The sequence below is a fragment of the Paramormyrops kingsleyae genome, chromosome 19 (assembly GCF_048594095.1).
Source record: "Paramormyrops kingsleyae isolate MSU_618 chromosome 19, PKINGS_0.4, whole genome shotgun sequence".
In the NCBI taxonomy this organism is placed as follows: domain Eukaryota; kingdom Metazoa; phylum Chordata; class Actinopteri; order Osteoglossiformes; family Mormyridae; genus Paramormyrops; species Paramormyrops kingsleyae.
In genome coordinates this window covers 4,836,879-4,855,422 of record NC_132815.1, presented here as the reverse complement: position 1 = coordinate 4,855,422, position 18,544 = coordinate 4,836,879, and the positions used below count along the sequence as shown (strand labels likewise).

The following is an 18,544-nucleotide window of genomic DNA, read 5'->3' as shown; positions in this document are numbered from 1 at the left end:
CATGGTCAAGGTAAGATTTGCTAGAGCATTGAACAGCTTACAGTTAAAACTTTATTTTTACACATTAGAAAGTGAATAGTCATTAAATTAATATGCAGTTAATAATACAACTGATTCTCATTCAGTGGCTTGTAAAATATCAACTACATGAAAAGGATAATTTACGAGAAATACAGATAATTGTGAAACCCTGTTTAGTACAGAAATGTAAAATTAATTTTAAAAAAAGCTTTTTCCTGCAGAACCTAAGCACATGGGAATCAGTTCTGTAGTTATATCTATGCAAACCTTGTTATTAAAGATTAAATAAGTTTGATATTTGATCCATGCCCCTCTAAATGCTGATCCAGGGCAGGGTCATAGTTGGCCTGCAGTCTGTCCCAGGCAGCATAAGGCACATGGCTGGGGTACACCCCCGACGGGATGCCAGTCCATCGCAGGGCACATACACTCACACACACTAAGAGCAATTCAGAGACACCATTTAGCCTAACAACCTCCAGCCCCTATAGACTCAGGTGGCTTTACAGTGCTTCAAAACATGTTTAATGGATTAAAATTGTATCCAATCAGAGCTCAATTAAATTGTGCTGTACCTGAATAGAATCCCTTCATATTTCATTTTATCTTTTTGTGTCACACCATAAATAGATAAATAGATATTGTATTTTCTGAGACGGAGATACAGTGACATATACAGTATGTGTTTGTCAATCTGTACATCAGTAATGAGACATATGATTACAAATGGTTGGTTAGTACACTACTGCTGAGGAAAATCGGATATATTTGTGTATCAGAAATATATAAAAAAGAAGGTTAATTCCTAATGCAATACTAATATTGATGCCCAAATTAAATCATTGTATTTTTCTGTGCAGGATGCAAAGCTATTTTCGACCTTGGATCATAAAACAATGAAAAACAACAATTCTGAGGCTGAAAATGTACACTACTGCTTCGAATCCTCAAATACGTCCTGCGTAAAGCATGTTTATCCAATGACAATACGAGCCTCTTTGTATGTTCTATTAGGGGCCACTATACTCCTCACTGTGCTGGGAAATCTCCTCGTCATTGTTACTATATCCCACTGCAAACAGCTGCACACTCCCACCAATTACCTCATCCTCTCCCTGGCTGTGAGCGACTTCCTCCTGGGGGCAGTGGTCATGCCGCCTAGCTTGATACGCTCCCTGGAAACCTGCTGGTATTTGGGTGACTGGTTCTGTAAGATCCACAGCAGTTTAGATATTTTACTTAGCGCAGGATCCATTTTTATGCTTTATTTGATTTCTATTGAACGATACGTTGCTGTTTCTCGACCTCTGCTGTACCACACTTTGATCACAGCTCGTGTTGCAAAGTACATGATCCTGATCTGCTGGGTTCTTTCTGCCCTCATTGGCTTCAGGATGGAGCTAAACAGCTTGACAATTCAGGATGTTTACCTCACAGAATTTAACTGTGAGGGAAGGTGTGCTGTGATACAAGACAAGACATCAAGCATATTATCTTCCCTTTTTCTATTCTTCATCCCAGGGTTATTTATGCTTGGCCTCTACCTGAAAATCCTAGTTATTGCACATAAACAAGCCCGTTCTCTTCAGGTCACAATTCTTACTGCTGAGAACCAGGAAAAAACCAGAATCTTTCTGTCTAAAATGGAGCAAAAATCCACCAGGACACTGGGCATAGTTACTGGTGTGTACCTGTCCTGCTGGTCGCCCACTTTTATATACATAATCATAGATCCAGTCACTGGTTTATCCACACCATACATGTATGACATTCTTCTTTGGATTTACTATTTGAATTCAGTAATGAATCCTATTATTTATTCATTCTTATTGAAATGGTTTAGGGAGTCACTGAGAAAAATGTTTAGTAAAATATTTAACAATTTTGATTAATTTTATTATTGCAGATCCAGGTGAAATACTGGTCAATCTATAGTGTGACTGAAGTTTCTGTCATTTTCTCTCATTTCCCACATTGATGTTACTGCACCTCTGATACTGACTCCTGTATCTGGTAATGATCTATACTGGCTATCTGCCTTTAACGTCGAGGCACAGATGGAGTGGTTTATAATAATTATTGTTTATTGCAAATGAAACACTGCTATATAAATTATATATAACATATTCTGTACATCTCGCCCGAAGAGGCTGGGATTGGCTCCAGTTTCACCGTGACCCAGATGGATAAAGCGGTATAGATAATGGATGGATGGTCTGTAACCTGTGATCTTCATTTCAGATATTAATCATTTTATTAGACATCCAGGGATCTGACCCATCAGAGCCTTACTGGGGGTATTAAGGTCAGCTCAGAACATGCAGACTATTAATAAACTATCAAGAAACACATGATCTCCAGAATGGTTTTTGCAGATATCCCACCTCTCCTGCAAACTGACAGCAGCCCCCTGACCCCCATGAATGACGTGTGATGTCCCGGAAGTCCCTTGTCATTCCTCAATTCAATGCTAATAAAACATGTCTGGTGCCCTGTATTACAATGACTTCCATGTGTTAAAATGATGTGTCTGTTTGATGGCTACCCAATGCTGATAGAGATACTGGGGCAGACCTGGTTCATATCTACCTTGAATCTGACCAGGTGTTACTGATAGGTGGCGCTAACATGGTGGGCTGAGGAGAAAACGGCATTCAGTACCAGTAGTGGGCAGCTGAAGTTCATGCCCCCCTTATGGGCTGTATGGGGCCCAGTGCACCATTCTACTGTCAAACTGAATTATTATATTATGGGCACACAAAGCTGGAGCCGATGTCGTCAAAGCTACATATCAGTCAGTGAAAATCCATTTCTGAACACACTCTGGCATATATTAGTTTAAACAAATTAATGGTCGGATGTGGGTGAAATAGTCTCTCCAACCAAAACTGAAAGTCATGTCACGATTGTGTCTATTTGGGAGTAGTTCAAAGCAGTGATGTCATGGATATTGCCCTCTAGTGGTGAATAAAACATGTACTAATAATAATAATAATAATAACAACAACAATGTTGTTGTATTTAAATAGATATTGTTAAACATACATTAATTGAATTATTAAAGTTAAACCAAATAAAATCTCTTATAAAGCAGCTAATTACTCCATAATTAATTCTGACTCTATAGTATTGTGCCATATTGGCCAGTCTGTGGTATAGAAATCATCCCCTCTTTCTAATCTACATTCTTGTTATAGTCTTTCTCTTTTGCAATGAATAACACTCATCTGCATAAGACAGCCTGAACTTAGCCTCTCTGCACAATGGGAGCTTCATAAAGCTGGATAAAGGCCACTGCTGATGCCCTGAATGAACTGAATTATAACCAAATGATTTCTTTAGTTCAGTTGTTTTAAGAACTAAAACAACTGAACTTGAAGAAGGGTGCAATATCCGACTACACACAGCTGAAGAAAAGCATGACAACATTCCTTACAGGATTGGTGTTTCTCTTAAGGGAAAAGGTGTCTCTCTTAACAAAAACAAATCAGTATTTGAGTAGCATGATAAGCTGCAGGCTGCCCATGTGTCAGAACAAAACATAACCTTGTAACAATGTATTAGCGTCATTAATCCGATTAAATTTGCCCAATAAGAATCAGATGGCTAAACTTATTATTTTTAATTAAATGAACAATCCATCCATCTTCCAACAACATATCCAGTACAGGGTCATGAGTACTGTACATGGTGATGAAGGTAATTATCATTACAGTGAATTTCAAGTAACTCACCACAAGGGGGAGACAAAAGCTTTGTAATGTAGAAAGTGCCTCTCTTTTTAGCAAGTATGTCACTCTGGTTATGCAGCTCAAAATGTGAAATTATGAGACTAATTATGAATCACAACATGAACTAGGTGTTTATTTCCTTGAGTGTCTAGTTATAAGCCTGAACGTTCACATACATTTTTTTTTTTTTAATGAAAATGAATTAGAACGTCAAGTAAAGCTGTTTCAACAAATTGCGACACATTTGATTGCAGTTAACATTAAAATTATCATGATTATTAGGCTCAACATGGTTGCCTTTATGTGAGGGGTGGGAGTGGCTGCCCTCAGCGCTGGTGTAGAGAGACACCTGGTTATGTCCGGGTCATGTGGCTTGACAGTGTCCGCAGCGCACGGGACTTGTCACTTACTGTGCTTTGTTTTAAACGTAGTTCACGTGGCAAATGCGCGAGCGAAAAGCCTCTGCGTTTCGCATTTATCTATGCTGACAGTGGTGAAATGGCAGTGAATCATAGACTGGAGAATGTACAGTAATTGTACGTCAGTGGGATCTCGTGTTCGGAGGATTCGGCCATCTTTTAACAGGCTACAAGCAACTACGCTGGGTCTGTGTGTTTTTGAAACAGACAGACCAGAAATACCACTATACTTTATTATCCCACAATATCTTGCAAGTTGCAGTTGTATGGAGAGGCCTGAAAGGTCAGAGGGAGACACCTGGATTTCCGGTGAACCCCCATCATCACATCTAGCATGTGTGTCTGTGTGATGCAAGAAGATGCAAACATGTCCCTGAATTTCATGGAGTGTGACAGTTTAATGAGTCCCTGTGTTTGAAAGGTGTGATATTGGTGACAGTGATTAGAAGTGCTATAAACGATGAGACATAATGAGTTTCTCTGGGCTCACTCACAAGAGAACAGAGTCCTATTATTGCATCATTAAAGGCCGGTAATGGCTGAGGGACACTTTGTGTTTAACAAAATGGAGATGATGACTCATCTGTTCTCATCAAGGGCATTTTATGTATCTGTGACACCCCAGCCATGTAAGACTTCTCTAAATACACAGTAATATCAACGCATAAAGTTCAACATTTAATTTTAAAGATGTTTCCAATAATCAGTGTACATTATCAACTGATCATCTAGCTGAACTAGTGAAATGACATGTGGAAAGGACTTAAGTCTCAGCCTGTAATCAGAAGGTCGCCAGTTCAAACCCAGCCTCAGCATGTCTGCGGATCCTTGAGCAAGGCCCTTAACCCCCAACTCCCTGGGCCCCCAAACAGGTGGCTGCCCTTTGCAGACAGCTTACTCTACAAAGAACAAGTTGAGGGAGGCGTAAAGAAGAATTTCGCCAAGGGGATCAATAAAATATCTATTATTATTATCTAACCACTTTTAAAGCATGGTTATGTAGGCCTGAAGCTGACTCCAAACAGCCTAAGGGACAATGCAGGGGAACGTGTTACTCTTTTCTTGAGTCATACAAGGAAACACATAATTTTAGGTATTAAAGGGCCCCTGTCCTGTGCTGGGCCCCTGAATCGGACAGGGTGTCCATGCTCCTCCAGCACCTCTTGGCAGGGGGACGTGTTTCTGTCTCTTGAGTCATACGGAAAAACGAAAAAAACATTAAATCATGTAACTTAGGTTATAGCAGTTTTTTTTCTACATCTAGGCTGCATTAAATAAGGCCCGTTCATTGCTGCTTACGTTACGTGCTTAATCTCCTCATGTTATGTGTGTGTATTACATTGTTTGAACCAAATGCCTCCATAATATGATAAAAACTTGTTATTTTGATGTACACATTGTTGAATATTATTCTGACCTGAATGTCTTTCATCCAATTGACCACAAGAGGGAGACATCAGCTACATTATATGATAATCCTTAGGTTATACCAGTTTTTTTCTACTACAGTTGGTCTACATAATATAAAGTTACTTTATTGCTGCTTAAGGTTAGGTGCTTAAGCTCCTCATGTTATGTGTATTTTTTTTATTGTGTCCATTTACGTATACGTTGTATTATGAAGTACAGTTGCGCAAAATACTCTGACTACAGTGTCGTTTGTGTAATTGGCCACAAGAGGGAGACAAATAGCAAGTATACAAATCTACTTACACATTTCAAATATCATTTTATATTTGTTTATTTAGCTGACACTTTTCTCCAAAGCAACACATGAGTGAGGGAAGTGGTACATTACAAACATGCAGCTTTCAAGGTGTCAACAAGGCATACATGCAGTTAGGCTGAGCTAAAGAGACTATTTAATACAAAGATTAGTAGCCTACAGTACCTGCTGCAGAGAGGGAGAGGGCAGGGGTTCATTTGAGGCTGACATATGCTACTCTGCCCAGCACAGCGACCCCCGGTGTGACACAGCTGTCCAGGAAGACCTTCCACCCCGTCCTGCATGCACTCACACCAGGCCAGCTGCTCCACACCACATGACACTATTACATAAGTAAGACACAAAATAAAGCATAATTCTGAAGCACTATAATATACCAATTAATAGGCAACATAAACAATAAATGGAAAGGACTTATGCCTCAAGCCTGATTCATAGTTACCGTTGACTTTGTACTTACTGTGGACGTGCCGTGGCACACAATGCTGTTGTACTGTATTTTTTTCATCAAAGAGGTTGGGTACAGACACTGTATTTGTGATCTGTGCGGGGTCCAGTTCTTCTGATACAGTGAAGCAGGCCTCTATCTGTTACAATAATGAGGCCCGTATTTCAATGTGGATCCGTTGTAGGAGTGGAGAAACAATCGCTATTACAGGGTCCTGCCCCACTGCCGGCGTGCACGATTGAAGACCACCAGGACTGGCAGCCCTTACATACTCTGTGACCCCCTGAAAGGTTACCGGATTTCTGCTTCCCGCCAAGCAGTGCAGGTAAATCCCCCCGGGGGTTTGCAGGAGGCTCCAATCAAACGGCCGCCATCCACTTATAGCTGCTATTCAGAATTAACTTATACAAAGGTCTTCATCTTCTGACTTCTAGGGTTGGTCAGGGTTGAGACGGACCTGAAGTATTTTCCAGGAAGCACTGGGCACTAAGCTGTGGTATACCCTGTATGGGATCCTGCCCAGCAAATAGCTGCTGAGTTGAACAACAGTTTATACGCAGGACCATCTCAAGAAATTCTGGGACCCCTGACAAAATGTTACCTCAATCTAGGGTACCCTTAGTTGATATTGCTGGGCGTGGGGGGGCTGGTTGATTGTAGGGCTACTAAAAAAGCCAGACCCCCCTGAATCAGCCAGGGTCTCCATGGCTCTCTGAGCCCCTGATTATATGAGTTGGCTAGTAATGGTCAAATGAAGATTCATGAACCAGTTGTACCTTTTTTACCCCACTACATGGAGCTCTCGGTTTGCTTTAATTTGGTGCATGTTTTGAGCAATTTTTTTAACAGAGACCACCATCTAGAGGGGTCAGAAATGAAAGGCAAAAATTTCATGAAGTTTAATTCAACCATCACTAGAGATGCCCATCTGCCTTTTCCCAGTTTATAAGGTGGTTGCTTCAGGTGACGTCTTCAACATGACAGCAGAGACAGAGTACATGCCACACAGCTGAATTCCTAACAGGACGCTTGCTCACTATTACTCCGATCCCACAACCTGCAGGCCGCCCCTGACACCAAGTGGTACCAACAGGGCTGAGAGCTGAGATACATAAGTCAGCCTCCTACAACATGAGCAAAGACTACTAACCTTTTACCAGGACTTTGTGGGCCAGTGTGTGTGTCACTATTATCCCCAATGATCAGAACCCCAATGGCCTCAGTTGAACGTGAATAACGTGAAGTTTCCTGTGACTACAGAGCATTTATCATCATGTGGTCACCTGAACAGGCCTGAATGTTGGAAAAAGGCTGGTGATAATGACAGTAAACTAGTCACCACATATGTGTACATGTCTGTGCATCAGAATGACTTAACGCACATGTGCTCCTGAGTCTTTGCTGTATAGTGAAGGCAGTAGGGAAAAGTAATGTATTTGTGGTTCACAAGACTGTTAGATCACTACATGCTCATGACGTAAGTTATATGGAGTCATGTGTATGGTGGCTGTCCTGACCACGCCAACAACACACATTCTACATATATGTGTATTGTCATAACCGACAGACCCAGGCATTGCGGCCTTTGCTTGAATAGGAGTAAAAGGGCTGAACATAAACACCAAACATTATCCAATTATCCACAATTATTTTCATTATTTACACAGCCAGCACTGTTCCACCATGCTGTGCTGCCCGATGCATACCTCCTTCATAAATCTGCTGCCTTCTTCGGGGGTTACCTCTCCCGGAACCCCCTTCAAGTGTCATAAGTGCTCTAGGTAGCGGTGAACCCTCCGCCCTCGCAGGACCCGAAGTCCTCCCTGCCGTCAAGGATCAACAGTCGCGACAACCACCATAACTGGTCCCCAGCTGGGTACTGCTGCCATAGCTAGCGGGTGCTGGGCTGCCAGCAGGCTCTGGCAATGCCGGTTTCCTCATGCACCAGCCCTTTGTCTTGCACAGCTTGGTGGGGACGTGTCGCTTCAAACACTTTCTCATAGCACAGTGCCAGGCACGGTCCATTCAGAGCTCAGTCTCTCAGGTTGCGAGGCCAGAAAAGGGCAAAGCAACTCCAACTGTAGCAAAGTGGAGCGAAAAGCCACCTAGACCCTGGCCATAGTTATGGGCGTCTTTCTTTCATGCTGGACTCCCTTCTTCATCTGTAATATCATCGACCCCATCATTGATTATTCTACTCCACCTGTGCTGTTTGATATGCTGGTATGGATTGGCTATTTAAACTCCACCTTTAATCCAATCGTTTATGCATTCTTTTACACCTGGTTCAGGAAGGCATTCAAAATTATAATACTCTGTAAAATATTTCAGCAAGATTCATCAACAATAAATCTGTTTACTGACTGAAACTTTACGTTTATATGTATTGTCACGGGCAAAGACAGAGGCGAAGGCAGGCGTGGGAAAAATCAGAAGAGGCTTTATTAAACAAAACTGCAAGCAGGTCAAAAGGAAAGGGGCCACGGGTGTCAAAACGAGGTATGAAGGATCAGACCAGAACACAGGGCAAACGGGGAGCACATGCAGGCAGCAACATCAATGACTGGACTGGGGAGCTCAACACAGGGAGGCACTATATACACCACTGAGAAGGGAGCAGACGAGAGGCACCTGGGGTGATCCACACAAGGGCTGTAATGAGAGGCAAGCTTAAACAAGTGACAGGTGCAGCTTGTTAGAGCCACACAAAGGAGAGAATGAGGGGAAAGGAATGCAGGGTGTGACAGTAGCCCCCCCCAATGCATGCCCTTAGGGCATGCGAGGCAGAGCGGAGAGGGGATCTACAGGGATCAAGCAGGGCAAAGGACAGATAGGATCTGACACCGAGGTAAACTACAGACAAAGGACTAGACCAGACAGGAGGAAGGATCCAGGGACCGACATACCCAGACATGTGACAAAATGGGAGCCAGGACAGACAAGACATTTCCTGGGTCAGGAAGATGGATGCAAAATGGGGCTGGGAAAAAAAAAACAAAACAGCAAAGACCCGACTGGACTGTGTACACTGAGGTCATCTAGTTCCTGTTTTTAAATTAACACTAAAATCTGATGGTGGTTGTGACATGGAACGACCTGCTGCATCAGACTAAGGTAATGCTGGATCACATCGCCAACATGTTTCAGCTTCTTAGAAGTGACTTTTGAAGTGACAGATTGAACTGGCCCTGGATGCCTGACCCAAGATTGCTTCCACTAATGGTAAGGGTCTATGGCATTTCTGGGTCATGCCTTTCAGTCTCTGCAATGCCCCTAGCATGTTCGATGCACTCTCTTCACTGCCATTCACAAAACGGCCCTATGCCTCAACCCGTAGAATTCCTCCCTCCTTCGGTGACAGACAAACTTCCCATGTCATACAGTGAGCAGTGAGGGTGTGGTGGCAGACTCCAGAAAGATCAAGGTGGGAAATGGCCCAAACCATAAAGTGCCGCGGCTTCCTGGGTCTTACCTTAAATTACCAACAACTCATAAAACTCTTTGCAGGTACTGCTAAACCGCTCCACCACCTCACCTAAAAGGGACATGCCTTTGAATGGACTGAGGACTATGCCACCATCTTCAACAACTATAGGGTCAAATCAGACTCACCACAACCTGAATTTGCATTTACTTGCCCAAATCTGAATGAGTTAACCAGATCTTGAATCAAAGAATCTGAACTTGAATAACGTTACCAGAATTTGAATTAAAGAAACCAAATTTGAATTTATTACCTAAACTTGAATTTATGTTGCATATGTGGTAATAAAAATTCAAGTTCAGGTTGTAAAATTCATCCATTTTCCTTATTCACTTCATCTATACACAGCCAAAATCAGCAGACATTCACAATGTATTTATTTTTGTATGTATGTCCACTGTCCAGTGGAGCAGTCATTACATCAGCTAAAAGACGGTCAGATGCACTGTGGATTAAAGACAATACCATGTTTGAAATACATACAAGACCTCAGAGGTAACGCGCAAGTGTCTGGACATCTGATGTTTTCATTGTTTAATTAAAGCCAGTGAGGAAAGACATGGTCCCAGAGAGTGCTGCATGGCATGATGGGTAATATGTTTCTGCCAAACCGTGAGTATATATTGCAGAGCCTCCTCCAGTGTGGCAGGGTTCCCCTGCAGGGCCAAGGTAAGATTTGCCAGAGCATTGAACAGCTTACAGTTAAAACTTTATTTTTACACATTAGAAAGTGAATAGTCATTAAATTAATATGCATTAATTAATCCAACTGATTCTCATCCAGTGGCTTGTAAAATATCAACTAAATGATAAGGATAATTTAAGAGAAAGTGAAATACAGATAATTGTGAAACCCTGTTTAGTACCGAAATGTTAAATTAATTAAAAAAAACTTATTCCTGCAAAACCTAAGCACATGGGAATCAGTTCTGTAGTTATACCTATGCAAACCTTGTTATTAACAATTAAATAAGTTTGATATTTGATCCATGCCGCTCTAAATGCTGATCCAGGGCAGGGTCATAGTTGGCCTGCAGTCTGTCCCAGGCAGCATAAGGCACATGGCTGGGGTACACCCCCGACGGGATGCCAGTCCATCGCAGGGCACATACACTCACACACACTATGGGCAATTCAGAGACACCATTTAGCCTAACAACCTCCAGCCCCCATAGACTCAGGTGGCTTTACAGTGCTTCAAAACATGTTTAATGGATTAAAATTGTATCCAATCAGAGCTCCATTAAATTCTGTTGTACCTGAATAGAATCGCTTCATATTTCATATTACCTTTTTATATCACATATATTGGGATATATCTCCAGGTGTGTGGAGTTTAAGTCAAGGGAGGTAATGCTAAGATTATACAATTCCTTGGTGAGACCTCACCTAGAATATTGTGTGCAGGTTTGGTCACCATATCTTAAAAAGGACATTGCGGCCTTAGAAAAGGTGCAGCGTAGGGCCACAAGAATGATTCCTGGTCTGTCATACGAGGAAAGGTTATTTGAGCTAAATCTTTTCAGCCTCAAGCAAAGGAGACTGAGGGGGGACATGATCCAGGTCTATAAGATTCTAACAGGTTTGGATGCTGTTCAACCGAATAGTTACTTAAGCATTAGTTCAAATACAAGAACTCGTGGCCATAGGTGGAAATTAGCGGGAGAACATTTCAAACTGGATTTAAGGAAGCACTTCTTTACACAGCGTGTAGTCAGAGTATGGAATAGTCTTCCTGATAACGTAGTGCAAGCTGAATCCTTGGGTTCCTTTAAATCAGAGCTAGATAAGATTTTAACAACTCTGAGCTATTAGTTAAGTTCTCCCCAAGCGAGCTCGATGGGCCGAATGGCCTCCTCTCGTTTGTATAGTTCTTATGTTCTTATGTTCTTATACCATGTATTTAAATAGATGTGTTTTCTGACACGGAGAGATAGTTGTAATATAAATATATAAATGTGTTTGTCTGTAATGAGACAAGGACTTCAAGTTCTGTGTCGTCTACGGTTGCTTACTACAGTATTTCTGAGGAAAATCTGATGCATTTCTGTATTAAAAATATATATAAATTAATTTCTAATGCAATACTTATACTGATGTTCAAATTAAAATCACATTCTATTTTTTCTGTGCAGGTAACAAAGCTATTTTCAACCTTGGATCATAAAACAATGAAAAACAACCATTTTGAGACAGAAAATGTACACTACTGCTTCGAATCCTCAAACACTTCCTGCGTAAAGCTTGTTTATCCAACCACAATACAAGCCTCTTTGTATGTTCTATTAGGGGCCACCATACTCCTCACTGTGCTGGGAAATCTCCTCGTCATTGTTACTATATCCCACTGCAAACAGCTGCACACTCCCACCAATTACCTCATCCTCTCCCTGGCTGTGAGCGACTTCCTCCTGGGGGCAGTGGTCATGCCGCCTAGCTTGATACGCTCCCTGGAAACCTGCTGGTATTTGGGTGACTGGTTCTGTAAGATCCACTCCAGTATAGATTTTTCACTTAGCGCAGCATCAATTTTTATGCTTTATTTGATTTCTATTGATCGATACATTGCTGTTTCTCGGCCTCTGCTGTACCACACTTTGATCACAGCTCGTGTTGCAAAGTGCATGATCCTGGTCTGCTGGGTTTTTTCCGCCCTCATCGGCTTTGTGGTGGAGCTAAACAGCATGACAATTCAGAATTTTTACCTTACACAAATAAACTGTGAGGGAAGGTGTACTGTGATACAAGACAAGGTGTCAAGCATATTATCTTCCCTTTTTCTTTTCTTCATCCCAGGGTTATTTATGCTTGGCCTCTACCTGAAAATCCTACTTATTGCACATAAACAAGCCCGTTCAATTCAGGTCACAATTCTTACTGTTGAGAACCGGGAAAAGTCTAGAATCATTCTGTCTAAGATGGAGCAAAAATCCACCAGGACACTGGGCATAGTTACTGCTGTGTACCTGTCCTGCTGGTCGCCCGGTTTTATATACACAATCATAGATCCAATCACTGGTTTATCCACACCATACTTGTATGACATTCTTCTTTGGATTTACTATTTAAATTCAGCAATGAATCCTATTATTTATTCATTCTTATTGAAATGGTTTAGGGAGTCACTGAGAAAAACTTTTAGTAAAATATTTAACAAATTTGATTAATTTTACTATTGCGGATCCAGGTGAAATACTGGTCAATCTATAGTGTGACTGAAGTTTCTGTCATTTTTTCTCATTTCCCACATCGATGTTACTGCACCTGTGATACTGACTCCTGTATCTGGTAATGATCTATACTGGCTATCTGCCTTAAATGTTGGGGCACAGATGGAGTGGTTTATAATAATTATTGTTTATTGCCAATGAAACACTGCTATATAAATTATTATTATATATAATATATTCTATACATTGGGTCCTGATTCAAACTGATTTTCACCATTTTTCTCTCCTGTTTCATAATTATCAGTAAGAAAATGTCAGTGCAAAACGGTGATTGAATGGTGACACTTACGTTCAGTGCCATTCTCATAATTTACATCAAAATATTTGACAGGTACATCCCTTCAGACTGAAATAATGACATTATAAATCAGAGTAAAAAATAGTAGGAAGTTAACAGAGGACAGGAAACAAAAACTCATTTGATATTTACTGGATAAAAACCTGTGAGGGACCAAGGCCAGCTGGCTGCTTATGTACTGATGCTTGTACCTGCAGAGCAGAGCAAGCAGCCTTGTTTGAAAGCTGCAGTAAAAACAGGAGGACAGAGTGGTGAACCCTTACACTGACAGACTGCTACAGACACTACAAGCTGTACAGCCAAACCCGGAATCAGGAACAGGGATCTTTATAGTCAACGCATTGTAACCTGTAATCTGGATTTCAGACATTAATCATTTTATTAGACATCCAGGGCTCTGACCCATCAGAGCCTTACTGGGGGTATTAAGGTCAGCTCAGAACATGCGGACTATTAATAAACTATCAAGAAACACATGATCTCTAGAATGGTTTTTGCAGATATCCCACCTCTCCTGCAAACTGACAGCAGCCCCCTGACCCCCGTGAATGATGTGCGATGTCCTGGAAGTCCCTTGTCATTCCTCAATTCAGTGGCAATAAAATTAGCTTAAAGTTTTACCATCACAACCCAACCATGTAATCATAATCACACAGAGCGGAGGGGAGGGGGGTTACCTTAATACCACCAAAGCCTAGTCAGCACAATCATATTGTCAATTTGAGAACTCTCGGACAGATTAAGTCTTTGAGATAAACCCCCCATGTCTAAAGATTCTTACATTGCCTTTACATATAAAGTCATTTTACAGGCCAGGAGCACTGTGCAGTGCAAAAACTGTTTTATTTTGTTTAATAGTCCCAAATTCCACAATGAAAACACCAATCCAAATAGGACTGGTGTTTCTCTTAAGGGAAAAGGTGGCTCTCTTAACAAAAACAAATCAGTATTTGAGTAGCATGATAAGCTGCAGGCTGCCCATGTGTCAGAACAAAACATAACTGTCACGCCCCGCTCTGTCTGCTCCTAGTGTGTGCCACGCCTCATTATCCACACGTGCTTCCCCGATTGTGCCCAGCTGTTTCCTGTTTCTTTTGCCTTGTCCTGTGTATATGAGTCCGCGTCTCCCCATGTATGCCAGATCCGTCATTGTATTGTCGTGTATTGTCCGTTGATGTCCACGCTTGTCCCTCCTTAGCTTATTAAAACCCCCGTTCACCTGACTTCCTGGCTGCTCTCGTCTGCTTCCCGGCTCGCCCGATCTCCGAACGTGACAGAATGACGAATCTCTCGAACACACCTCTGCAGCTTGAGGACAGCCGCCTCAAGCTGCTGGGCGAGGTGCAGTACTGGCTGTCGCAACCCGAGGTCTTTGAGGACCCTGGGCTATGGTAGCTAGCCACCAAGAGCAACCGACTCCTCCAGGAGACGACTCTGCTCACGGACACGCACGTTATCACCGAAGTGCGTGACAACATCCGGCAGCTGGTTGAGGGATTCGTGGAACGGCGACTGGAACCGCTTACCTCCTCGAAGGTGACCTCGCCTCCACCGACCTGCCCCAGCCGCAAGAAAAGGAAGAAGCGGAGGGGAAAAGGGGAAGCAGCTGCCCCGACGCTCTTCTTGGGGGCCTGCTCCTTGCTCCCCACCTGGGATGACCCCGTCGCTACCCACCTGACCAGCGCCCACCCGGAGAAGGCGCCTCCATTCGAGGCGTACAACTTCCGTCCGGCGCGCCTGGGGCAAGGTGGGATATGCGCGATTAGGGACGCTATTCCCCTGCTGGCCGCACGATGGAGGTGCCCGCCGAGGCGCCCCCTGCTGGCCACACGACGGAGGTGCACGCCGAGGCACCCCCTGCTGATCAAGTAACGGCGGCGTCCGCCGAGGCGCCCCCTGCTGGCCACACGACGGAGGTGCACGCCGAGGCACCCCCTGCTGATCAAGTAACGGCGGCGTCCGCCGAGGCGCCCCCTGCTGGTCGCACGCGCGAGGTGCCTGCCAAGGCGCCCCCTGCTGGTCGCACGCCCGAGGTGCCTGCCAAGGCGCCCCCTGCTGGCCAAGTGACTGCGGCGCCCCCCACGGTGCCCCCTGTTGGCCAAGTAACGGCGGCCCTGCCTGAGGCCGCCTCTCCCGTCCTGCCCGCGGCCCTGTCTGAGGCCGCCTCTCCAGTCCTGCCCGCGGCCCTGCCTGAGGCCGCCTCTCCCGTCCTGCCCGCGGCCCCGCCTACAGCCACGCCCGCGGCTCTGGCTGCCCCGCATTCGGCCATGCTTGTTGCCTCATTGGAGGCCCTGACCCCGGCAAGGCCGACGCCCCCCAGGACCCCGCCTTTCAGTGTCCCGCAAGGGACGGGGACATAGGTGTCGGGCCCTGGTCCCGCCCGCCCTGCCCCCTGGCTTGCCCGTTCGGCCCCTGGCTGTGGCTCGGTGGCTGCCTGCGGGTCCTCCGGCTCGGGGTCGGCAGTCTCCTCCGGGTCCCCCCCTGGATCCTCGGTGCCGGTCCTCAGTCCCGCCTCCGGCTCCGTGTCGGCTGCCTCCGGGCCCCCCTGCTCCGGCTGAGCGTCGGACGGCGCCTTCGCCGGCTCCAGCTGCGCCTCCGCCTGCCGCGGCTTCCCCCTCCTGCCTGCCTGCACTGGTGTTCCCTCCTGCTCCCTCCGTGTCCCCTCCGTCACTCCCTCGTCCCGTTCCCTTGGCCCCTGGGTGGTCCCCTCCTGCTCCCTCCTCCCTCTCCCCTGCGACCCCTCCGGCCGCTGCCCATCGCCCGCCTGGGCTCCCTCGGGCTCCCCTTCTCCCTCCTCCCTTTCCTTTGGTCCCGCCTGTTTCTGCTCCTCGTCCCTTTGTTCCTCCTCCGTTCGCTCCTGGCCCTTTTGTTCCGCCTTTCTCCCCTCTGTGTCTCCCTTCTTGGTCTGTCTGTCTGCGTTCCCCGTCCTCTGTCAGGTCCTGTCTTTCTTTTGGAAAAGAAGATGTAGTGCTTTGAGCACCTTCTCCACCATCCACACTTCAAAACCAGTCTTGAATGAGTTGTGAAGGGTATGTAGGCCACAACTTCCTACAATTACTAATTGTGTCCCAGCAAATTGCTCACCACAGTGTGAATGTCATCTTTGGACGTATAGGAGTGATGTCGGCTAACCGTTAGCAAAGCCCATAGCACTTCTGCTTTCAGCGTGTTGGTTGAGGAGAACGTACTGAACGCATTGCTTGTCGTGGGATCCAGAGACACTGCCAAAGCGGGTGTAGGCCCATCTGTAGAGGTTGTACTTGCAGGACTGGCAAACAACTGAATGGGGACAGTTGTTGTCCGACTTTTGACAAAACGCTTGTGCTTCTCTCCCCTGATATGCAAGTCGATGGCTTTAGAGCCCATTGTTGCCAGTTTGATGACTTTTTTACAAAGGTTACATCGCGCTTCATAGACATTAGTCATCTTTTTCAACCAGTCACAGTACTTTTCTTTTTTGAAGCATTGACATTAATAACAATTAATAACTAATTAATATTGTATCATTTAATCAAATCATACATAACTTTTTCCTGTCACTGTTAAATATTTTACATTTCTTTTTTGTATGATGTTAGACTGTTTACTTACTAGTTGTAACTAAAATAAAAATATTCTTGCAATTCTGAATGCTTTTCAAACATGTTTCGTTAATCAATTAATTGACTATTAAATATCTCAGAAACCAGAGCCAATCTGGCAAAACCTATGTCATATTCTTAATCAGCACCATAAACTTAATATAAAACCGTTCAGACATCCTTGGCAACAAAATCACTACCAGTATTATATACCCATATACCAGTGTTATATATTATATATACAATATAGCAGTGTTATCATTACAGTGAATTTCAAGTAACTCACCACAAGGGGGAGACAAAAGCTTTGTAATGTAGAAGGTGCTTCACTTTTTAGCAAGTATGTCACTCTGGTTATGCAGCTCCAAATGTGAAATTATCAGACTAATAATGAATTGGCAAATTAATACTAGGTGACTCTCTGTTTGAGTGACTAGTTATAAGCATGAACGTGGGCATGAATTTTCTTTATTTAATGTTAACAAAATTAATTAAAAAGTCAACTCAAGCTGTTTCACCAAATTACTACATATTTGATTGCAGTTAACATTAAAACGGTCATAATTATTAGGCTCAATATGATTGCCTTTAGAATTCTAAATCTGACAAATGATAAATAAAAATGCTGTTATTTACCTATTTATTTTTTATTGATTAAGCTTTTTTCATGAAAAACTGTTGTATATTGCACTGCAATAGTGTTTGTCCTTACAAAGCAGCTGCAATCATGCCAACTGCTCAGCTAGTTGTCTAAACACTGTTTTAATCCACTAATATTATAAGTCTAATATATATATTTTTTTCACTATTATTGAATTTTGAGTCGGAACTGTCAATCACCTGATTCATTCTGTGAGTAGATAAAGGGAATGAACTGACGTCTCAATGCTGGGCAAGACACATGTCAACAAGGTGGCAGGAGCTGAAGCTTTACTCAAACTGGCATGGTGGCGTAAACTGTTTACTCATTTCCAAACATTTGAAAATACGATTATACTCTTAAATGAGCTCCCTGCACGGACAGTACTTTATTATCCCACAATATCTTGCAAGTTGCAGTTGTATGGAGAGGCCTGAAAGGTCAGAGGGAGACACCTGGATTTCTGGTGAACCCCCATCATCACATCTAGCATGTGTGTCTGTGTGATGCAAGAAGATGCAAACATGGCCCTGAATTGCAGGGAGTGTGACAGTTTAATGAGTCCCTGTGTTTGAAAGGTGTGATATTGGTGACAGTGATTAGATGTTTATCAGACGATGAGACGTAATGAGTATCTCTGGGCTCACTCACAAGAGAACAGCGTCCTATTACTGCATCATTAATTGCTGGTAATGGCTGAGGGACGCTATGTGTTAACAAAAAATTTAAATAGATGACTTGTTAAATCTCAGTAGTGCCAGTTGTTGTATCTTTGACACCCCAGCCATGCTTGACTTCTCTAAGTACACCATAATATCAATGCATAAAGTTCAACATTTAAAGATGTTTCAAATGATCAGTGTGCATCATCAACTGATCATCTAGCTGAACTAGTGAAATGACACATGGAAAGGACTTAAGTCTCAGTGTGAGGCAGAACATATGAGGCAACAATACTGTCCTCTA

At 43.6% G+C, this 18,544-nt stretch overlaps 1 protein-coding gene and 1 pseudogene across 1 annotated transcript; both read left to right on the top strand.

The window, feature by feature from the left end:
* The first annotated feature begins 917 nt into the window (after nt 1–917).
* On the top strand, nt 918–8,712 carry LOC140581036 (trace amine-associated receptor 1-like; annotated as a pseudogene).
* A 3,288-nt stretch (nt 8,713–12,000) lies between these two features.
* LOC140581203 (trace amine-associated receptor 1-like) lies at nt 12,001–12,996 on the top strand. Its single transcript, XM_072703080.1, has 2 exons — nt 12,001–12,693; nt 12,727–12,996. Exons 1-2 carry the CDS (start codon nt 12,001–12,003, stop codon nt 12,994–12,996), a joined length of 963 nt encoding a protein of 320 aa, XP_072559181.1.
* The last annotated feature ends 5,548 nt before the right edge of the window (nt 12,997–18,544 follow it).

Bases quoted from the DNA above. Each gene is read 5' to 3' on its own strand.
- LOC140581203 (XM_072703080.1), top strand. From the start codon at position 12,001: ATGAAAAACAACCATTTTGAGACAGAAAATGTACACTACTGCTTCGAA. The intron at 12,694-12,726 runs GTCACAATTCTT...AACCGGGAAAAG, and splicing joins AACAAGCCCGTTCAATTCAG to TCTAGAATCATTCTGTCTAA.